The sequence below is a fragment of the Cucumis melo genome, chromosome 1, assembly GCF_025177605.1.
Source record: "Cucumis melo cultivar AY chromosome 1, USDA_Cmelo_AY_1.0, whole genome shotgun sequence".
In the NCBI taxonomy this organism is placed as follows: domain Eukaryota; kingdom Viridiplantae; phylum Streptophyta; class Magnoliopsida; order Cucurbitales; family Cucurbitaceae; genus Cucumis; species Cucumis melo.
The window spans coordinates 17,860,174-17,884,942 of NC_066857.1; the positions used below are offsets into that span (position 1 = coordinate 17,860,174).

The window sequence follows — 24,769 nt, forward strand, 5'->3', positions numbered from 1 at the left end:
CCTTATCAATTTCTTCCATCTCTTCTCAATCTCATTTTCAACCTCTTCTCCGACGAATAGTCACCGCGCACACAATCGTCGTCCCTCGTGTCCAGCCATCGCTGCGTCTGTTACTATTGTGCTCGTTCGTTGTCTGTTCACAGTCCTCATTCCTCACGTTTGCGCGTTCGTGCCCAGCCCTCGCTACCACCGTTCCTAGCCCTTTCGTCGACCACTAGCTGCTAAAAAGCTTTTCCCACTCTTTCACGACTTCATCGATGTTCTTTCTTCTCGTTCTTGCTGTGAAATCTCATTTTCAATACTTCAATCCTTTTTTTTTCTTCCGTACAAAATTGGAGAACATAGTTTCATCCCAGGTTAGGGATTTTCTTTTATGTTAAAGCACTTGAGTGTGGTTTTATCCTTTTAGGTTTAATATATACATATGTTCCCTTAACTCTGGAAATTGCTGAGCTTTCTTTTAGGTTTATTCTTTTATGGAACTGAACGCAACTGCTGAGCTTTCCTATTGGAGACGTTCGTATGGATTGTTTTACGAACGTTTTTCCAACGTTTTACTATTGTTTTTCCAACTTTCCTATTGGAAAAAGCATCATCAGCGCATGAATTATTTTACATGAGGAACAGAATGTTGAAGGAAGGAGATAGGAGACGTTCGTACCTTCCATACTGGCAAGACCTCGTCGGATTCTGGGCAAATCTCAACAGTATAGGAAACTGTACGTGACGACATCGGGCATCCATAAGGAACCTGTTCATTGCATATTTCTGATAAATAGATAACTCATGGAAATTGAGGTCTGATCTTACGGAAAGCATGTACATACTCTGCGTTGAATATAATTATCCCAGAGTGTGCAAATATCTCCTGTAGTTATTGTTGCCAAATAATACAATCAATGAAGGTACCCAAAAAAGTTCTTCTCTCCAACTTTATGTTTTCTTTGAATGCAGCGGAATATAAATGCATACTGTTGCAATTCTGATCTCCTAACTTTTTAAATTGATGTTTATTCCAGATAATACAAGTATGGCCTACTTCTGTGTACTAAAATATTAGGAATTGTAGCATTATGAGAAATAGTTCCTTCGGTCTAATTTCAATATATTGTACACTGTTACCGTTGTCAATCAATGGGGGGAACATGAGCTCGAAAACATCGTCTCAGATTGACCAGTTTTCATATATCTGCAGCCATTCAATGAGGTTATTTACTTGTTCTCTTGAATCCTTTTAATTCATTTTTTTCCTTCTCCATTTGACATTCAAATTTCTTCAGGATATTGGCCATTGGGCGGATGATAATTTTACTTCGCTAAGGATACCACGGTTGTGAAGGAATATCATTTGACTTTTGTTACATTCTCTTAGACGTGTGCTGTACTACGTGAAATGACTTGTGAGTCTCTAGCCCATCATGATTGTTTTTTTATTGCATATTGCCTTTGACTCTGGCAATAGTGTGTTGGATAATTAGGGACAAAACCATATATTTTCTAATGAGGATTGACAGAGAGAATTTTACTTTTCTTGTTCTTCTTCTTGTTACTGTAGTTTTCCAACCAGACTGATGTTTCATCAATCTGATAGTGTACTGAGTTTCCTTTTACCAATTGAATAAAGAACAATCTATTGCTATCAATAATTCATGGTCATATAGCTCTGAGCTAATCAAGATCAAAGCTTCCTGCTGGTGTTCCCTCCCAAAAGCTATTGCGGGCTATTCTTTCCTAGATATTTCCAACAATTGGGTTTTTTTTGGTAAATTTGTGTTTTGTTCCTTTATCTTGTGTACATTTTTGCTTTTTATTGTCTCTTTTCAGTCACCTTGTTAGCCTGTTTTTACTCTTATCTTGTACTCATTTCTTAATTAATGAGAAATGTTGTTTCCTTTATAAGATATAGATTTTCCATATTATTGCTAAAGCTCATTTCTGTCCTTGATTAATCTAAATCTGGTTTCCCTTTTATAAAATTTCTATGCAGACTAGCACACAAGAATTTTGTGATATATTCCCCTTGCTTTATGATAATGTTTTGACTTAAAGTTAATTCTGTAATGATGCTAAGTACAGTATTTTTGCCTCTATATTATTCTTAAAGGCCATTACTGCTTTGAAGAAAGGAGCCTACTTGCTCAAGTATGGAAGAAGGGGGAAGCCAAAGTTTTGTCCTTTCCGACTTTCCAATGTGAGTAGTCTTGTTTCTCCAGATGAAAAAGGAATACAAAAGCATACTAGTGTGTAATGTTTAAGTGCATAACTCTACGACTACTTGTATTTGTATTATCTTTTATTTCATTTAATTATCACATGTTTGAGAGTGATTATGAAATGATTAAAATTACTCTTGTCATTTTCAAAATCAGTTGAAAAGTTCTTTTAATCATTCCAAAATTCAAATCAATTTTAAATAGTATGGAATTCTGTTTGAAAGTGTAAAATTGAATATTGAATTGATTTTGAGTAGGTGAGTTTCATAGTGATTTTAAACATGACAAATTGATTTTAATCATTTCAAAATCACTCCCAAACATGTCCCTGGCAGTAAACCTATGGATTTCTCTTGAGGCGTAATTTTTTAAAACCTATTTTGTGGATATATCCATGATCTGAATCAAAGTGGTCAAATATTGAGAAATTTTCCTGATTTCATTGGCTAATCTAGCACAGCCAATGAAATCAGACAACTTTTACTCTTTGAAGGAAGGTTGTTGCCAAAGTGTATAAATTTTGCCTTTGAAAGATGGCTCGAACTAGGTATGATTGATTCAAGCCAACTTGTGTAGCTTCTTTTAAGTTCCTCTGGCAGTGAAGTTGGTGCTTCTACTTCCCTCTCTTTGTTGGGTTAAATATAATATTCCGATGTAAAGAATTATCATACTTTCATACATCAAAGGAAGTAAGACTTCAATAGTTTGGTTAGTGTGAAGTGAGGGATAAAAACTACTGATATGATGTATTTCTTCTTAATGTAGGATGTTTTGAACTTTTGTTGGAAGGTGGCATCTGCTTGATATAGAATCATGGGTGGCAGTGAGATGAATAAATCCGCAAAGGAAGAATCCAAAACAGCACCTGCCACTACGCAGGTCTGCTTGTTTTTCTTTTTGAGACAGACGACTTGGTCTGTTATGGGCTGTCAGTTGCTTTTCGTTAATATATTTTGTTACTTTTTGTATCTATATTTTGTGGAATTCTGTCTGCTTCATTGGCATTTCCACTAGTTGTAATTATTTCTGATTTACAGGCTTGCAAATACATTAAATTATGGCCTTGAACGAGTTTGGGCAATTGGATACATGAAGAGCTCACGCCGGTAAGTTGATCAATTTTCGACTTCCTTGCTTACGTTAAAATCTTTGTTACATTTCTTTCATGTCCTGGTGTAGGATTTTTGAATACTATACCTTTATTTCTATTTTTTTAAAACATTAACTTGAGATCCCTACCCATACCCATCCTCCTATGGTATTGGTTAAATTAGCATGATGTTATGATCAAGAAGAATTCTAGTGGGGTTTCAACCCAAAATTTCTATAATTCTTAAAATTTACAATGACCTGAACCTGCCTGAAATTCTACTACTCCCTACAGGGTTGTGATTGGTTATAATGAAGGAACTATTATGGTAAAACTTGGCCGGAAAGTACCTATTGCAAGTATGGACAATAGTGGAAAGATAACATGGGCTAAGCATAATGAAATTCAAACAGTAAACATCAAAAGTGTGGGAGCAGACTTTGAGGTTTGGAATGGTTTTATTTGTAACCTTTTATTGATCATTAAATTGTTTCTGGTGTGGCCTTAGTTGTGTGCTTTTTTTGCTTCATAGGTTACTGATGGAGAGAGATTGCTTTTAGCTGTTAAGGAGATGGGAACTTGTGATCTTTATCCTCAAGTAAGTTATTTTACATCTGCGTTTGAATTCTCTGTATATTTTGTCATGAATTGGCTGGATCTATTCCTTTATCTTATAAAAAACCTTTGATTGTAGCCTCCAGTGATATTTTAATATTTTCAGTATATATAATGTTTATAGATGTGTATGTCAATATGTTCTTGGCCCCTTTTTCTGCTACTGTTATGTTTTATTCTAAGTCAATGAAGTTGTTGAGTCTGAGTTCAATTCCCAATTATAGTTTCTTGTAGAGTTGTAGTTACTTGATAGTTACATTAATTCATATACCACGGGTAGAATATGTTTGGCTACCAATTCAAGTTACATATCAAAGAAGGGGCAAAAAGGTCAGTGGAGGTGAAACCGGTGCTGCTGGGGAGGGAAGTGTTGAGTGAGATGAGAGAGTATTTGTGGGGACCATTTGGGAGAGAGAGTTGGGGGCTGTTTTCCAGTTAGTGTGTACATAAATAATTGTTTGTTAGAGTGAGAGGCTAACTTGTTTTTGATTGCAGTCTTTGCAGAAATTTATAACTTATAACTATTGTTGCACCTTGCATGGCTGACCAACCTTTTTCATTTAAATAGTATAGCTAGAGTCTCATTTCTTTTGTTTGGCAATGAAAAGACTATTGTGGTGGTGACTATTTCTCAAAATTTGACTTGGTTTTTCAAAAACATGAATAGAAAGTTGATAACAATTTGTTCATGGGAAGTTAACAAAATCTTGCCTTTGTTTGGAACTATCATATCATCCTCATTTTGATATTTTGATATTTCTACTAACAACTAGGTCTTAACATTGTTACTTATCAATTCAACCATCTTGATGTCTTTTACAGGGAGTTATCACTAAACAAATGACTGCAATAGACGAAATGGTTGCAAGTGAGTACAATTAGCCAGACCCTCATCTTTGTGACAAGATCTTGAAGTTAGTCATTTGTGAAGCGTTCTAGTTTGCTATTAGTTGCAGTTTTAGTTATTGCTCTCTCAATATATTCTTTTTCTTTCTTTTTTTTTTTCAAAGGATGATCAACGTAATAATTAAGCTTCATAATTTCTGTGTTTGGATCCAAGTTGTATATAAATGTACACATTATTAAGATTTCATTTTGTATATGTACAAGCTGTAAAAGATTTCATTTTTAACTATTTGGCGTCATACAAAATGGACAATAATGCAAGGATTTAATAAAAATAAATTTCAAAAAACGACATTAAAGACATCGTTAATGTCGGTTTCAAAACCACATTAAAGACAACTTTAATGTCGGTTAAAAAAAATTAAAGACCTCTTTAATGTCGGTGGAAAAACGACATTAAAGATGTATCATAAGCGACATTAAAGACATCTTTAATGTCGGTTATCCACCGACATTAAAGATGAACCGACATTAAAGGCCTTCAATAACACCTTCAAAGATGTCGGTTTATAACCGACATTGAAGGCCTTTAATGTCGGTTTATAACCGACATTAAAGATGTCTTTAATGTCGGTTATAAACCGACATTAAAGGCCAACCGACATTAAAGCCCTTTAATAACGCTCGCAAAGATGTCGGTCGCCAAGTGACATTAAAGGCCTTTAATGTCGGTTTTAAACCGACATTAAAGGCCAGATTTCTTGTAGTGAATTATTCTAAATAAATTTAATTCATTGTATTTGAGATAATTCTAAATAAATAATACAAAAATCACCCATTAACTATTTGGAGGAAATAATGAGAGAAAGGAAAAAGAAAATGATTGTAACGCCCCAAAAATTAAGATAATTTATTGGGCGTTATTTTGAATCCATTTAATGAGAATTATTTGTTTTAGGTGGGAATCGAAATTAATTAAATATTTCTTGGATGAATATTTAATTAATTAGAGGTTTTGGCACGTGGTGTTTGTTAAGTTTTTGTTTAAATGGTAGGTTAAGAGAATTAAGTAAAGTTGTGGATTTTTAGTGTTGTTGAAGTTGAATTTAATTAAATAATTATGGATGTTATTTAATTAAATTGTGGGGTGGAAAGTTTGTTGGAGATTGAATAATTATATGTATATGTGGAAATATATATATAATTATTATGTTAAAGGAAACGATAATTATATTTGTTGAAATATAATTATTTAAGGAAAAAATAGTTGTGTTTTGGAGAAAGGATATTTATTAAAGGAGAAAAAGTAAAATAATTATATTTTGGGAAAATATAATTATTTGTAAAAGGATAATTAATTACTTTGGAGAAAGATAAACAATAATTAATTATTTGTAAAAGGATAATTACTTTGGAGAAAGATAAACAATAATTAATTATTTGTAAAAGGATAATTACTTTGGAGAAAGATAAACAATAATTAATTATTTGTAAAAGGATAATTACTTTGGAGAAAGGTAAACAATAATTAATTATTGTGGAAGATAATTAATTATTTTGGAGAAAGATAAATAATAATTAATTATGGTGAAAGATAATTAATTATTTTGGAGAAAGATAAATAATAATTATTTTTTTTTTTTGTGGAAGATAATTAATTATTTTGGAGAAAGATAAATTATTGTAGAAGATAATTAATTATTTTGGAAGAAAGGTAAATAATAATTAATTATTGTGGATGATAATTAATTATTCTGCAGAAAGATAAATCTTGATTATGGAGTGAAGTTGTTATGGTTGGTTTAAGACAATTCATGTTGTGGAAGTTATAAGTGATTTATTGGAAAAGATTTGATTGATTAAATTAATTGAGGACTTAAGTTAATTTGAGATTTTGGAGGGAAAAGTTAGTTTTGGTGGAATTGTAATTATTATTATTATTACTAATAGTTATAAATGCCTAAGATTAAGGCATTGATTTAGGAAAGATAATGGGAATAAAGATATATGTATATTTTTTGGTATTATATATATATCCTAAAAGGAAAAGGAAAAGAAAATAATAATAATAAATATTATTGTTATTATATATATCCTAAAAGGAAAAGGAAAAGGAAATAATAATTATTATTATTATTGTTATTATTTGAGTCTATAAATAGATTGGAATGCTTAAGTTGGAAAATAAAGGAAAAAGAAAAAGGTTCTTCATCTTCTTCTCTAAGATAACCCTCTGCTGTCGCCGCCTCAGTTGAAGTTAAGATTGGTCTCTTTGGAAGCTTGAGGATTTAAAGTGATGAATTTTTCATCAAGGATAAGAGGATTTTTCAACCTCCATTTGAGTAACCTTGGTAAGCAAACAAAATTAAATTAATATGGATCTATTTGAGGTTTCTTTAAAGGTTCAATTGGCTAAACTTTTTAAGATTTAAATCTTGGATTTTTCCCAATCAAGGTTGAATTGGTTTCAACCCTTTTTTTTAGAAAGTTAATTAATTTGGGAGAATTTTTGGATGTTAGCCAATTGCTAATTTCATTAATTAAGATACTAAGTTTTCCTTTTATGATTAGGATCAAGTTAATTGGAGAATTTTTACTGTCAACTAGGAACTACCTTTGTTTGGCTAAAATCTCCAGGTAAGAGATTCTCCTACTAGACCTTCGAACTGAATTCAAGAGACCGCATGTAATTATGATTATGCATTGATGGTAGCTAAAATGCATAATTTGATGATAATGATTATACTGAGATTATGATGATAGTTGATGTTGATGATGATGACTGAGATTATTATGTTGATGATTGATGATGACTGATGTTATGTTAATGACCGGTAGTATGTTGTTGATGACTGTTGATGATTGTTAATGCATGATATATTAATCACATGATTAAGGACGTTAAGATTAATACTCATGCCATGTTATGATGTTATGTTATGCTACATGCTATGGATATGGTGTTCTGTTAACTTTGTCTATTAGAGTCGTACCTGCATGGGTGTCCTTCGGGATCACCACCTATTTAGGACTGTGTGGTCCGACGGGACGCCAGTCTAGCATGGATATAGATATGATTCGAGTGATTCGACGGGGTCCTCGCATCCCGATTGTCTTAGTGTTACCCCCGGGTTCACTACAGACCAGCATGTCCTAGGTGCTCCCTCGGGACACCGAAGACCAGATTTTCGTTCCTACGGGAGCGCATGTTGCACGTGTTCGGGAACGTGCCAGAGATTGGGTACCATTTTCAGGACTCTAATGGGAAGTTAACAGACACCTAGCGGGACTAGTAGTAGGTCCCTTACTGAGTATATGTTTATACTCACTCTTTCTATGTTTAACATTTCAGGCGAAGGTAAAGGTAGAGGAAAGCTGGCGAGCGACAAAGAAGGATCCGTGACATGCCATATGGGGACTCAGTTTTGCTTCCGCGTTTATGTTTCAGTGTTTTAATATTCCGTTTTAAATGAAAATTTGTTCTTCCCTCGTTTCAAAAAAAGTGTCTCTTGTCATTGTTTCCCTTTTAGTAACGACCTCAGCTTAGTATAAAGAGTTGGGTCGTTACAGTTGGTATCAGAGCGTCAGCTTTTAGGTTCTGTAGACTAACTTACGATGTGAGTCTTTGATTTTTGTCCCTATGGCTATTACGGTCCTTCGTCACTCGCCAGGTATGTATTTTATGATACATGATTATGAATATGCACGTGACCTTGCCTGTATTAAACTAGAACTGCATGGATGTTATGATTTAAATGGTGATGGCTTTGGTGGTAAAGTTTTAAGAAAAATGTTGCCACGTAGAGGTGCTCAAAGGGGTGATTAAGTAGGCAAAAGAGTTGGACGTGTTCAGCGTGATGAACTGCTTTGTGGCTGGATATCTAAGACATTAGTTATGTTGGTGGTTTTAAAGGAAACTAAAGGCATGGTTAAGTTCAAGTATATCAAACACATTTGACGGTGTTTAGAATTGAGTTGCTGGAGAAGGAACAAAGTAAACTTTAGTGCATAGTTATTTTGGGGAGACTTCGAGAAACTGTTTTTGAGTTTACCATGAAGGATAAGTTACAGCTAGTTTAAAGTACAAGTGATGAAATAACGAATTCCTTTAGAATAACTAGCTAAGTTGATGTCAGTAAAGAAAGCCAATAGTTGGACAAGAGTTTGAACTTTATCAAACAAGAAAAGAGAAATTAGTGACTTCTAAAGATTGCTAAATGGTGGAGAATGCCATATTAAGGGTGGAAGTCCGAAGTTGGAAAATAGAATGTAGTTTTTGAAGAGTTATGAATTAAGTTTTACTTGGATAAGTGTAAAGAGAAGAAAAGTATTTGAGAAAAGTAATATTTTGTCAAGTGAGGTAGAGCATTGCGCAACATGAGTGTTGCACTTAAGAAAAGTTTATGGCAGAGTTACCAAGTTGAGAAGGCTACTTAGGAACAAGAGTATGACAAGGGAGCTCGATACTCGAAATTGTTCAAGGACTAAAACTTTCGAGGACGAAAGTTTCTTAGCGAGGGAAGATTGTAACACCCCATAAATTTAAGGAACTTATTATGGGTGTTACATTAAGTGGAATTAGAAGTTAAGGAATGTATTTGGTGTTTGTGTTAGATTAATTAAATATATATACATGGGTGTGTATATTTAATTAAAGATTTTGGAATTTGGTAGAATTTGTTATTAATTAAGACGTGAGAGCCAAGTATCCCAAGCTGTTCAAAGATTAGAACTTTCGAGGACGAAAGTTGTTAAAGGAGGGAAGATTGTAACGCCCCAAAAATTAAGATAATTTATTGGGCGTTATTTTGAATCCATTTAATGAGAATTATTTGTTTTAGGTGGGAATCGAAATTAATTAAATATTTCTTGGATGAATATTTAATTAATTAGAGGTTTTGGCACGTGGTGTTTGTTAAGTTTTTGTTTAAATGGTAGGTTAAGAGAATTAAGTAAAGTTGTGGATTTTTAGTGTTGTTGAAGTTGAATTTAATTAAATAATTATGGATGTTATTTAATTAAATTGTGGGGTGGAAAGTTTGTTGGAGATTGAATAATTATATGTATATGTGGAAATATATATATAATTATTATGTTAAAGGAAACGATAATTATATTTGTTGAAATATAATTATTTAAGGAAAAAATAGTTGTGTTTTGGAGAAAGGATGTAACGCCCCAAAAATTAAGATAATTTATTGGGCGTTATTTTGAATCCATTTAATGAGAATTATTTGTTTTAGGTGGGAATTGAAATTAATTAAATATTTCTTGGATGAATATTTAATTAATTAGAGGTTTTGGCACGTGGTGTTTGTTAAGTTTTTGTTTAAATGGTAGGTTAAGAGAATTAAGTAAAGTTGTGGATTTTTAGTGTTGTTGAAGTTGAATTTAATTAAATAATTATGGATGTTATTTAATTAAATTGTGGGGTGGAAAGTTTGTTGGAGATTGAATAATTATATGTATATGTGGAAATATATATATAATTATTATGTTAAAGGAAACGATAATTATATTTGTTGAAATATAATTATTTAAGGAAAAAATAGTTGTGTTTTGGAGAAAGGATATTTATTAAAGGAGAAAAAGTAAAATAATTATATTTTGGGAAAATATAATTATTTGTAAAAGGATAATTAATTACTTTGGAGAAAGATAAACAATAATTAATTATTTGTAAAAGGATAATTACTTTGGAGAAAGATAAACAATAATTAATTTTTTTTGTGGAAGATAATTAATTATTTTGGAGAAAGATAAATAATAATTAATTATTGTAGAAGATAATTAATTATTTTGGAAGAAAGGTAAATAATAATTAATTATTGTGGATGATAATTAATTATTCTGCAGAAAGATAAATCTTGATTATGGAGTGAAGTTGTTATGGTTGGTTTAAGACAATTCATGTTGTGGAAGTTATAAGTGATTTATTGGAAAAGATTTGATTGATTAAATTAATTGAGGACTTAAGTTAATTTGAGATTTTGGAGGGAAAAGTTAGTTTTTGTGGAATTGTAATTAATTGAGTATATATATATGGATATATATATTTAATTAATAATATGGAAAAGTGAAGTTAATTATATGATGGAATATAATTATATTTGTTTGGAAAAGAAGATAATCCATAAGGAGAGAGATGGTTGATTTGATTGGACAAAAAAGATATATATTTATTTGCAAGAGAGAATAATGGTTTAAATAAATATATATTTATTGTAAATTTTGGTGAGAGAAAAATAATAATAATAAAGAAGTATTATTATTATTACTAATAGTTATAAATGCCTAAGATTAAGGCATTGATTTAGGAAAGATAATGGGAATAAAGATATATGTATATTTTTTGGTATTATATATATATCCTAAAAGGAAAAGGAAAAGAAAATAATAATAATAAATATTATTGTTATTATATATATCCTAAAAGGAAAAGGAAAAGGAAATAATAATTATTATTATTGTTATTATTTGGGTCTATAAATAGATTGGAATGCTTAAGTTGGAAAATAAAGGAAAAAGAAAAAGGTTCTTCATCTTTTTCTCTAAGATAACCCTCTGCTGTCGCCGCCTCAGTTGAAGTTAAGATTGGTGTCTTTGGAAGCTTGAGGATTTAAAGTGATGAATTTTTCATCAAGGATAAGAGGATTTTTCAACCTCCATTTGAGTAACCTTGGTAAGCAAATAAAATTAAATTAATATTTTATTAATTTAATTTTGGATCTATTTGAGGTTTCTTTAAAGGTTCAATTGGCTAAACTTTTAAGATTTAAATCTTGGATTTTGCCCAATCAAGGTTGAATTGGTTTCAACCCTTTTTTTTAGAAAGTTAATTAATTTGGGAGAATTTTTGGATGTTAGCCAATTGCTAATTTCATTAATTAAGATACTAAGTTTTCCTTTTATGATTAGGATCAAGTTAATTGGAGAATTTTTACTGTCAACTAGGAACTACCTTTGTTTGGCTAAAATCTCCAGGTAAGAGATTCTCCTACTAGACCTTCGAACTGAATTTAAGAGACCGCATGTAATTATGATTATGCATTGATGGTAGCTAAGATGCACAATTTGATGATAATGATTATACTGAGATTATGATGATAGTTGATGTTGATGATGATGACTGAGATTATTATGTTGATGATTGATGATGATAGTTGATGTTGATGATGATGACTGAGATTATTATGTTGATGGTTGATGATGATGACTGATGTTATGTTAAGGACTGATAGATTGATGTTGATGATTGTTAATGCATGATATATTAATCACATGATTAAGGACGTTAAGATTAATACTCATGCCATGTTATGATGTTATGTTATGCTACATGCTATGGATAGGGTGTTCTGTTAACTTTGTCTATTAGAGTCGTACCTGCATGGGTGTCCTTCGGGATCACCACCTATTTAGGACTGTGTGGTTCGACGGGACGCCAGTCTAGCATGTATATAGATATGATTCGAGTGATTCGACGGGGTCCTCGCATCCCGATTGTCTTAGTGTTACCCCCGGGTTCACTACAGACCAGCATGTCCTAGGTGCTCCCCCGGGACACCGAAGACCAGATTTTCGTTCCTACGGGAGCGCATGTTGCACGTGTTCGGGAACGTGCCAGAGATTGGGTACCATTTTCAGGACTCTAATGGGAAGTTAACAGACACCTAGTGGGACTAGTAGTAGGTCCCTTACTGAGTATATGTTTATACTCACTCTTTCTATGTTTAACATTTCAGGCGAAGGTAAAGGTAGAGGAAAGCTGGCGAGCGACAGAGAAGGATCCGTGGCATGCCATATGGGGACTCAGTTTTGCTTCCGCGTTTATGTTTCAGTGTTTTAATATTCCATTTTTAATGAAAATTTATTCTTCCCTCGTTTCAAAAAAAAGTGTCTCTTGTCATTGTTCCGTTTTAGTAACGACCTCAGCTTAGTATAAAGAGTTGGGTCGTTACAGTTGGTATCAGAGCGTCAGCTTTTAGGTTCTGTAGACTAACTTACGATGTGAGTCTTTGATTTTTGTCCCTATGGCTATTACGGTCTTTCGTCACTCGCCAGGTATGTATTTTATGATACATGATTATGAATATGCACGTGACCTTGCCTCTATTAAACTAGAACTGCATAGATATGATTTAAATGGTGATGGCTTTGGTGGTAAAGTTTTAAGAAAAATGTTGCCACGTAGAGGTGCTCAAAGGGGTGATTAAGTAGGCAAAAGAGTTGGACGTGTTCAGCGTGATGAACTGCTTTGTGGCTGGATATCTAAGACATTAGTTATGTTGGTGGTTTTAAAGGAAACTAAAGGCATGGTTAAGTTCAAGTATATCAAACACATTTGACGGTGTTTAGAATTGAGTTGCTGGAGAAGGAACAAAGTAAACTTTAGTGCATAGTTATTTTGGTGAGATTTCAAGAAATTGTTTTGAGTTTACCATGAAGGATAAGTTACATCTAGTTTAAAGTACAAGTGATGAAATAACGAATTTCCTTAGAATAACTAGTTAAGTTGATGTCATTAAAGAAAGCAATAGTTGGACATGAGTTTGAACTTTATCAAACAAGAAAAGAGAAATTAATGACTTCTAAAGATTGCTAAATGGTGGAGAATACCTTTTTGGTCGAAGTTTGAAGTTGGAAAATAGAACGTAGTTTTTGAAGGTTTATGAATTAAGTTTTACTTGAATAAGTGTAAAGAGAAGAAAAGTATTTGAGAAAAGTAACATTTTGTCAAGAGAAGCGAAGCTTTGCGCAACATGAGAGTTGCACTTAGGAAAATATTATGGGAGAGTTACCAAGTTGACAAGGCTACTTAGGAACAAGAGTATGACAAGAGAGCTCGATACTCGAAATTGTTCAAGGACTAAAACTTTCGAGGACGAAAGTTTCTTAGCGAGGGAAGATTGTAACACCCCATAAATTTAAGGAACTTATTATGGGTGTTACATTAAGTGGAATTAGAAGTTAAGGAATGTATTTGGTGTTTTGTGTTAGATTAATTAAATATATATACATGGGTGTGTATATTTAATTAAAGATTTTGGAATTTGGTAGAATTTGTTATTAATTAAGACGTGAGAGCCAAGTATCCCAAGCTGTTCAAAGATTTGAACTTTCGAGGACGAAAGTTGTTAAAGGAGGGAAGATTGTAACGCCCCAAAAATTAAGATAATTTATTGGGCGTTATTTTGAATCCATTTAATGAGAATTATTTGTTTTAGGTGGGAATTGAAATTAATTAAATATTTCTTGGATGAATATTTAATTAATTAGAGGTTTTGGCACGTGGTGTTTGTTAAGTTTTTGTTTAAATGGTAGGTTAAGAGAATTAAGTAAAGTTGTGGATTTTTAGTGTTGTTGAAGTTGAATTTAATTAAATAATTATGGATGTTATTTAATTAAATTGTGGGGTGGAAAGTTTGTTGGAGATTGAATAATTATATGTATATGTGGAAATATATATATAATTATTATGTTAAAGGAAACGATAATTATATTTGTTGAAATATAATTATTTAAGGAAAAAATAGTTGTGTTTTGGAGAAAGGATATTTATTAAAGGAGAAAAAGTAAAATAATTATATTTTGGGAAAATATAATTATTTGTAAAAGGATAATTAATTACTTTGGAGAAAGATAAACAATAATTAATTATTTGTAAAAGGATAATTACTTTGGAGAAAGATAAACAATAATTAATTTTTTTTGTGGAAGATAATTAATTATTTTGGAGAAAGATAAATAATAATTAATTATTGTAGAAGATAATTAATTATTTTGGAAGAAAGGTAAATAATAATTAATTATTGTGGATGATAATTAATTATTCTGCAGAAAGATAAATCTTGATTATGGAGTGAAGTTGTTATGGTTGGTTTAAGACAATTCATGTTGTGGAAGTTATAAGTGATTTATTGGAAAAGATTTGATTGATTAAATTAATTGAGGACTTAAGTTAATTTGAGATTTTGGAGGGAAAAGTTAGTTTTTGTGGAATTGTAATTAATTGAGTATATATATATGGATATATATATTTAATTAATAATATGGAAAAGTGAAGTTAATTATATGATGGAATATAATTATATTTGTTTGGAAAAGAAGATAATCCATAAGGAGAGAGATGGTTGATTTGATTGGACAAAAAAGATATATATTTATTTGCAAGAGAGAATAATGGTTTAAATAAATATATATTTATTGTAAATTTTGGTGAGAGAAAAATAATAATAATAAAGAAGTATTATTATTATTACTAATAGTTATAAATGCCTAAGATTAAGGCATTGATTTAGGAAAGATAATGGGAATAAAGATATATGTATATTTTTTGGTATTATATATATATCCTAAAAGGAAAAGGAAAAGAAAATAATAATAATAAATATTATTGTTATTATATATATCCTAAAAGGAAAAGGAAAAGGAAATAATAATTATTATTATTGTTATTATTTGGGTCTATAAATAGATTGGAATGCTTAAGTTGGAAAATAAAGGAAAAAGAAAAAGGTTCTTCATCTTTTTCTCTAAGATAACCCTCTGCTGTCGCCGCCTCAGTTGAAGTTAAGATTGGTCTCTTTGGAAGCTTGAGGATTTAAAGTGATGAATTTTTCATCAAGGATAAGAGGATTTTTCAACCTCCATTTGAGTAACCTTGGTAAGCAAATAAAATTAAATTAATATTTTATTAATTTAATTTTGGATCTATTTGAGGTTTCTTTAAAGGTTCAATTGGCTAAACTTTTAAGATTTAAATCTTGGATTTTTCCCAATCAAGGTTGAATTGGTTTCAACCCTTTTTTTTAGAAAGTTAATTAATTTGGGAGAATTTTTGGATGTTAGCCAATTGCTAATTTCATTAATTAAGATACTAAGTTTTCCTTTTATGATTAGGATCAAGTTAATTGGAGAATTTTTACTGTCAACTAGGAACTACCTTTGTTTGGCTAAAATCTCCAGGCACTACAAGAAATCTGGCCTTTAATGTCGGTTTAAAACCGACATTAAAGGCCTTTAATGTCACTTGGCGACCGACATCTTTGCGAGCGTTATTAAAGGCCTTTAATGTCGGTTGGGCTTTAATGTCGGTTTAAAAGCGACATTAAAGGCATCTTTAATGTCGCTTTTAAACCGACATTAAAGGCCTTTAATGTCGGTTTTCAACCGACATCTTTCATAGTGTTATTGAAGCCTTTTAATGTCAGTTGGGCTTTGATGTCGGTTTAAAACCGACATTAAAGAGGCCAACAATGTCGGTTTATAACCGACATTATAGATCCCCAATAATGTCAGTTTAAAAACGACATTAAAGCCTTGTTTTTGGATCCATTTTTACAAATTTATTTTTATTTAATTGCTGCATTATTTTCCATTTTTTATAAATTGACAGTCGATCCGTGTAAATAAATATTTTTTCTCAGGCCAACAAATCAATAAAATTAATATTATTTAGAAACTTTAATATTTGTCTTTTACATTTGCATACACAAAATGAAATCTTATTTAACAAAATACACATTCTACGTAATCTTATTTAACAAAAGCCTTGTTTTTGGACAACTTCTTGATTCACTTCACGCATTCTACGTAATCTGACCACCCTGCAAGCAAAATACACATTATCGGTAACTAAAATATCATCCAACAGACAAAAGGCTTTGAGCTTGCCAAAGAGTATTCAAGGGTAAAAAACTGAAAAACCAGAGTTCAGAAGCTAGAGAGTATTTAATGAAATGTGTTTATGATTAAAATTTTCAAGGGTTAAAAACAAAACAAAAATGTAAAAAATAGAAACCAACTTATTTAACAAAAATATAATAAACTTACCTTCTTTCCACCCTTCATAAAATCTCTCCAGCTTGAAACCTGATAATGACAATACAGTACCAGATTCTTTTGGGATTAGAAATATGGTGGGTTTGTTGTAACTTACCAATATTAAACTTTATGGAAAAATAAAAGGCAGCTGAAAGAGAAACGTACTAGGAAGAAAATATTAGAGAAAGGCAGAGAGAGAGACCGTTACGAATAGCTTTGTCTCGGAAAAACAGAAAGCCCTCTCCCTTGATTCTTCTCCTCCAGTCAGCAAGAAGATCTTTTCCAAAATTCCTTTTATCATACAAGCATTGTAACTGTGTTGTATAAATTTAATATTAGGAGACTCCAGGTTGCCAATTCAATTTTAATAGGTAGAAATTCTCCCTAAAGGTAGATACAGAAAAGCAACACTAGAATATCATGTAAAAGATCTCAGTATCCAATCGATAACATAGCCTCAAAAATCTCAAGGCCATAGTTGAAAAACCAATGGAACATATCACAAAAGCAGACATCCTTAAAAAAGATATCAGACAACTAAATCCAGTAACTTAAATTGCTAAAAGAAGATGAAGAACTATACTCTCACACACGAAAATTGGTTGGTCACATACGAATATCAGCACAGTGATTCAAGTCCCCCTAAGAATTGTTTTCTTTTACTCAATATGAGATTATTCGATGTCAGATGAATGTGTCTTACTCATACAATACACAAGACAGTATAATTGTGTGTCACCATCAATGTTTAAATACTAACCTCGGCTTTTCTCTGCAACTTTGCTTCCCCTTCAGCATCAATGCTATCTAATTTCAACAGTTGTCTCATCAGCAGCTCCGTTGATACTACGAATTCTTTATCTTCAACATTTGTGCCACCATTAACAGCTACTTGCAAGGCAGCAACCTGTAGAGATAACAATATAATGAACATGCTCCCAAAATATAAACCAGCATTGAATCCCATTACAGAGCAAAATCAAGTATTTTGAAAAACTCCAAGGGAAACTTACCCTATCTGCAAGCTTATCAACCTCAGACCGAACATCAGCAATGGCTGCTGATGCCTTCGAAAGCTCACCACTTCTCTCGACCTCTTCTACCACCTTAACATCTTCCACGACCTTCCTCTGCTTGTTTGTCTTGTTCTCCAAGAGTAAAATCTTTGACAAATTCTTCACCCCTGCGGTATGCAAATGCTCATCATCATCCTTCTCCTTACCTCGAAATAGTAGTCTCTGCTCTTCAAGCTGCAAACCGGTTATTGCCACCAGATGCTTTTTCATATCGCCTGCAAAAGAAGTAACACACACAAAATCACCAACATGGGAACTAGTCCAAACTCCATTATAAGTACGCACGTCAGCATGTGCCAGATACCATGAATGGGGAAAGTTCATTTACCATCAATCCACATAAACAGAACGAAACAACAATGTCAAACAAAACAAGTTAGTTTCCAACTCCCCAATCCCAGTTCCAGACAAATGAAAGAAGACATTGAGAAAGTCAATATTCATACAAACAAACATATACAAACAAACATACAAACAAACCAAGAAGTAAGCGAGAATATTGTTCCTCAGAAATCTTTCTTCAATCTGCCTTCTTCCTCAGAAATCTATATGCAAGAAAAGCAATAAAGATTATGAACAATCCTTCCCAAATATTAGAATTCGAAAGAATCCAGAGGAAAATAAAATTATCTGAGCATCCTGCATACCCTCATCTGCATCTTTCTCCTCCTCCATTCTTGTTCTGTTAATATTTCTCGAACCTTCAATTTTAGCTCTTGCTTGAATTCTTCTGTACTCTCATACTGTTGCTCATATTTTCCCTGTGCCAAATCAACATGGCATTAACATCATGGGAACCAAAATCCAAAATTATAGCATATTGTGAAAGGCAAAGGAAGGAAATCAAAAAGCACCATTAATTTAGAAAATATTGTGTTTTACCCCTTGTAAAATAAGGGCGCCAAGCTAAATTAATCGAATGCAAACATGAGATTTAACACTAAGACCAAACGTCACCGTTACCAAAAGACAGATATCGCTTGATCACCGTTTTTCCACAGAAACGAAAAACTCAGATTGCTCCGCCGCCGCCGCCGCCGCCGTAGTGGTGTTTCATGGCATCAATTTCATCTCCATCTTCCAACCCCAGCTGAGAATCACACCCAAATCAACCAACATGACCACACAAAAACTGAAATCAAAATAAATTTAAATTAAAAAAAAAAAAAAAAAAAAGAACCCCTTTTAGAAAAAGCTTGGAAAAACCTCTTCCGCGGTTTGGGTTCCAGCAATGGGATGGCCGTCCACGAGAAAAGCAATGGTACTGAACTCTAACTCTTGTCTTTTACAGTAAGAATACATGAGTTTGCTGAGTTCGGATTTCTTAGAAATCCTGAAATACACTTCGCTCCCATCCTAACAATGAAGTCAAGCACAACACAAACCCAATCAAACATTACATTTCCAGTTTGGTTTCAAGGAATAAAAAAAAAAAAAAAAAAAAAAAACTGCAAAATGGAAGATGGAATCAGAACCTGGCCATTCACTTTGAGGTTGACGTACTCTGACTCGGGTTTGTGAGCACTTGGATGAGATTGAGAAAGGGGTTAGGGATGCGGACGACATTGTAAAATATTGTGAGCACTTGGTTTTACCCCTTGGTTTGTGAGCACTTCAGTTTTCCCATTAAAAAGAGGTTAGGGATGCGGACGACAAATAGATCCAAAGCAAAAGAAACACAAACAAACACATTACATATTCAAAAAGGGATGGAAGAAACTGACGACGATGACAGGGATGGAAGAATCTGATGTATGCTGGTGGTGGTGGCGGCAGCTGTCGAAGAAGAGAGGGAAGAAAGTGATGAGATTGAGAAAGGTGAAAGAAATTTGAGAAAGATGATTGAGAAGGGTGAAAGAAATTTGAGAAAGATGAAAAATAGTGTGTAGGAGGGTTTGAGAAAAGAGTAAAGTAAGAGAGAGAAAGTTGAATTTTTACAAATTTAAAAAATAAAAATAAAATAAAAATGGGCTTTAATGTCAGTTCAAAAAAAGCAGGGTGTTTAATGTCGGTTTTAAACCGACATTAAAGCTCTATCTTTAATGTCGGTTTAAAACCGACATTAAACATCCGCCTTTTGAAAAACGACATTAAAGCCCATTTTTCACTTTTTTCACCCGACATTAAAGACTAGATTTCTTCTAGTGAGGTAAGAGATTCTCCTACTAGACCTTCGAACTGAATTTAAGAGACCGCATGTAATTATGATTATGCATTGATGGTAGCTAAGATGCACAATTTGATGATAATGATTATACTGAGATTATGATGATAGTTGATGTTGATGATGATGACTGAGATTATTATGTTGATGATTGATGATGATAGTTGATGTTGATGATGATGACTGAGATTATTATGTTGATGGTTGATGATGATGACTGATGTTATGTTAAGGACTGATAGATTGATGTTGATGATTGTTAATGCATGATATATTAATCACATGATTAAGGACGTTAAGATTAATACTCATGCCATGTTATGATGTTATGTTATGCTACATGCTATGGATAGGGTGTTCTGTTAACTTTGTCTATTAGAGTCGTACCTGCATGGGTGTCCTTCGGGATCACCACCTATTTAGGACTGTGTGGTTCGACGGGACGCCAGTCTAGCATGTATATAGATATGATTCGAGTGATTCGACGGGGTCCTCGCATCCCGATTGTCTTAGTGTTACCCCCGGGTTCACTACAGACCAGCATGTCCTAGGTGCTCCCCCGGGACACCGAAGACCAGATTTTCGTTCCTACGGGAGCGCATGTTGCACGTGTTCGGGAACGTGCCAGAGATTGGGTACCATTTTCAGGACTCTAATGGGAAGTTAACAGACACCTAGTTGGACTAGTAGTAGGTCCCTTACTGAGTATATGTTTATACTCACTCTTTCTATGTTTAACATTTCAGGCGAAGGTAAAGGTAGAGGAAAGCTGGCGAGCGACAGAGAAGGATCCGTGGCATGCCATATGGGGACTCAGTTTTGCTTCCGCGTTTATGTTTCAGTGTTTTAATATTCCATTTTTAATGAAAATTTATTCTTCCCTCGTTTCAAAAAAAAGTGTCTCTTGTCATTGTTCCGTTTTAGTAACGACCTCAGCTTAGTATAAAGAGTTGGGTCGTTACAAAGGATATTTATTAAAGGAGAAAAAGTAAAATAATTATATTTTGGGAAAATATAATTATTTGTAAAAGGATAATTAATTACTTTGGAGAAAGATAAACAATAATTAATTATTTGTAAAAGGATAATTACTTTGGAGAAAGATAAACAATAATTAATTATTTGTAAAAGGATAATTACTTTGGAGAAAGGTAAACAATAATTAATTATTGTGGAAGATAATTAATTATTTTGGAGAAAGATAAATAATAATTAATTATGGTGAAAGATAATTAATTATTTTGGAGAAAGATAAATAATAATTATTTTTTTTTGTGGAAGATAATTAATTATTTTGGAGAAAGATAAATTATTGTAGAAGATAATTAATTATTTTGGAAGAAAGGTAAATAATAATTAATTATTGTGGATGATAATTAATTATTCTGCAGAAAGATAAATCTTGATTATGGAGTGAAGTTGTTATGGTTGGTTTAAGACAATTCATGTTGTGGAAGTTATAAGTGATTTATTGGAAAAGATTTGATTGATTAAATTAATTGAGGACTTAAGTTAATTTGAGATTTTGGAGGGAAAAGTTAGTTTTGGTGGAATTGTAATTATTATTATTATTACTAATAGTTATAAATGCCTAAGATTAAGGCATTGATTTAGGAAAGATAATGGGAATAAAGATATATGTATATTTTTTGGTATTATATATATATCCTAAAAGGAAAAGGAAAAGAAAATAATAATAATAAATATTATTGTTATTATATATATCCTAAAAGGAAAAGGAAAAGGAAATAATAATTATTATTATTATTGTTATTATTTGGGTCTATAAATAGATTGGAATGCTTAAGTTGGAAAATAAAGGAAAAAGAAAAAGGTTCTTCATCTTCTTCTCTAAGATAACCCTCTGCTGTCGCCGCCTCAGTTGAAGTTAAGATTGGTCTCTTTGGAAGCTTGAGGATTTAAAGTGATGAATTTTTCATCAAGGATAAGAGGATTTTTCAACCTCCATTTGAGTAACCTTGGTAAGCAAATAAAATTAAATTAATATTTTATTAATTTAATTTTGGATCTATTTGAGGTTTCTTTAAAGGTTCAATTGGCTAAACTTTTTAAGATTTAAATCTTGGATTTTTCCCAATCAAGGTTGAATTGGTTTCAACCCTTTTTTTTAGAAAGTTAATTAATTTGGGAGAATTTTTGGATGTTAGCCAATTGCTAATTTCATTAATTAAGATACTAAGTTTTCCTTTTATGATTAGGATCAAGTTAATTGGAGAATTTTTACTGTCAACTAGGAACTACCTTTGTTTGGCTAAAATCTCCAGGTAAGAGATTCTCCTACTAGACCTTCGAACTGAATTCAAGAGACCGCATGTAATTATGATTATGCATTGATGGTAGCTAAAATGCATAATTTGATGATAATGATTATACTGAGATTATGATGATAGTTGATGTTGATGATGATGACTGAGATTATTATGTTGATGATTGATGATGACTGATGTTATGTTAATGACCGGTAGTATGTTGTTGATGACTGTTGATGATTGTTAATGCATGATATATTAATCACATGATTAAGGACGTTAAGATTAATACTCATGCCATGTTATGATGTTATGTTATGCTACATGCTATGGATATGGTGTTCTGTTAACTTTGTCTATTAGAGTCGTACCTGCATGGGTGTCCTTCGGGATCACCACCTATTTAGGACTGTGTGGTCCGACGGGACGCCAGTCTAGCATGGATATAGATATGATTCGAGTGATTCGACGGGGTCCTCGCATCCCGATTGTCTTAGTGTTACCCCCGGGTTCACTACAGACCAGCATGTCCTAGGTGCTCCCTCGGGACACCGAAGACCAGATTTTCGTTCCTACGGGAGCGCATGTTGCACGTGTTCGGGAACGTGCCAGAGATTGGGTACCATTTTCAGGACTCTAATGGGAAGTTAACAGACACCTAGCGGGACTAGTAGTAGGTCCCTTACTGAGTATATGTTTATACTCACTCTTTCTATGTTTAACATTTCAGGCGAAGGTAAAGGTAGAGGAAAGCTGGCGAGCGACAAAGAAGGATCCGTGACATGCCATATGGGGACTCAGTTTTGCTTCCGCGTTTATGTTTCAGTGTTTTAATATTCCGTTTTAAATGAAAATTTGTTCTTCCCTCGTTTCAAAAAAAGTGTCTCTTGTCATTGTTCCGTTTTAGTAACGACCTCAGCTTAGTATAAAGAGTTGGGTCGTTACAATGATAATTGAAGAAAAAGAAGATTGAACAAAAGAAAGTAAAAAAGAGTAAATCAAACTGAATTGATTATTAGAGAAATTTCTTTTTTCATTTAAAAATATATCGTTTTAAAAGGTGCTTAGATTATTTAAGAATCTAAAATGAAAAAGCTACTCATGATCACGTGCTTTTAAAAATTCAAAGATTGAAAAAGTGATCGTAAAGAGTTTTGTAATAAATCTAAATTACCAAATGTACGAAACGGTGAACATTTTTTGAATTGGCTTTTTTACACTTCTAATGCAATGCCAAACGCAACCTTAGTGTTGTCAATTGTTCTTAAAAACACTTTTCATCAGTAAATATGCCCACATCTAATTCAATCTCCCTCTTTTCCCTCTATCTCTTCCTTTCTTCCCAATCTCTCTCACGAAAAGTGCCTACTTCTATCTCACGAAAATGTGCGATGCGCTCCTCTCTCATGAATAAGATCATATATGCAATCAAGTAGTCTTAGTCTTGTTAAGACCTAAGACAATGTTAAGTTGAATATTTAACAGAAAAAATCATGATTAAATATCTAATCAATTCAATCATAGATTGGTTAAACAAATACAATCCACAAAAGAACCTAACCTATCACTTCCAGTGTTCAACCTAAGATTGTATGTCATGCATCAAATATCGATGAAAAACATCAACTACAAAATCTCTAAGAGTTCAATAATATAATCTGTAAGTCTATTAAAAGACATAGCTTAATCAAGTTAATACATAACTTTTTTTATTCAAATTCTCACAAGTACATCAAACTAGAGAAAAATCCTAGAACTCAAACTAGAAATAGGTACCTTAGCCTATAATCAGCATATCCTACATTTCCTCGTTAATACCTGATTCTACCTCTGCTATGCTCGAGACCTATAAAATAATGATATAAACATATATGAAATACAGTAAAAATCTCGATTTAAGTAGAATATGATAACATATTTTAAGCACTATCAGGTAATAGCTATCATTTATTTCTATCTTTTTTAACCGTATTTTTCTTATATTCTTAGTATCTTTCTTATTCAAACATGGTCACAATTTATTCATATACCCTATTGAGCTTGGACATCGAAAAGTTTATTATTATTGTTATTTTTCATAAATGAAGGGAAAATGGGAAAAAACAAACGGGAAGAGAGAGATGGAACAATCCTCACTACAAAAACATACTCTCTCAACGTTTTTAAACTATCAAGAATCATTATTCTTGATAGTTTTAAAACTGTCATTGAAGCCAGCGTCAAGAGTATGAGTGTTCATGACAGTTTAAAACCGTCAAGAGTATGAGTATTCACGATAGTTTAAAACCGTCAAGTATATGAGCTGTGTTCATGACATTTAATAGCCGTCAAGAATGTATGTTTTAAGACATTTAAAACCATCAAGCATGTTTCAAAATTTTTTTAAAAAACAAATTGTAATTCATTTATAATTTTGTTCTTGCATCGTGCTCTCATATTTTAACAAAACTAATACACATAAATAAAAACTTTCATATATAACAATAACATAGATAACATTTTTACAAAGAAACTAAGTACATGAAATCTATCAAATTTTTGTAAAAGGACAAATACAAGCAAAATAGAAACTAAATCTTGGTAATATATTTTTACAAAGAAACTAAATACAACAAGGTATTATTGTGAATAATGAAATTACAACAAGTCTTGTCCCTAACCAAACATCA

At 32.3% G+C, this 24,769-nt stretch overlaps 1 protein-coding gene and 2 long non-coding RNA genes across 4 annotated transcripts; 1 reads left to right on the forward strand and 2 right to left on the reverse strand.

Moving 5' to 3' along the window:
- Window positions 1-7,084: 7,084 nt before the first annotated feature.
- Window positions 7,085-22,969, forward strand: LOC127149873 (uncharacterized). 2 transcript variants are annotated; one of them, XR_007821695.1, is made up of 3 exons: window positions 7,085-7,115; window positions 7,336-7,401; window positions 22,831-22,969. It is a non-coding gene; the product is annotated as an uncharacterized LOC127149873 (long non-coding RNA). The 2 variants fall into 2 exon arrangements; XR_007821694.1 differs by lacking the exon at window positions 22,831-22,969 and adding an exon at window positions 8,117-8,255.
- Window positions 16,203-16,912, reverse strand: LOC127149872 (uncharacterized). Its single transcript, XR_007821693.1, has 3 exons — window positions 16,756-16,912; window positions 16,600-16,638; window positions 16,203-16,373 (listed from the first exon to the last, which is right to left on the reverse strand). It is a non-coding gene; the product is annotated as an uncharacterized LOC127149872 (long non-coding RNA).
- LOC127149871 (BAG family molecular chaperone regulator 4-like) lies at window positions 17,314-18,732 on the reverse strand. Its single transcript, XM_051086189.1, has 3 exons — window positions 18,314-18,732; window positions 17,604-18,211; window positions 17,314-17,497 (listed from the first exon to the last, which is right to left on the reverse strand). Exons 2-3 carry the CDS (start codon window positions 17,988-17,990, stop codon window positions 17,339-17,341), a joined length of 546 nt encoding a protein of 181 aa, XP_050942146.1. The 5' UTR covers window positions 17,991-18,211; window positions 18,314-18,732; the 3' UTR covers window positions 17,314-17,338.
- Window positions 22,970-24,769: the final 1,800 nt, after the last annotated feature.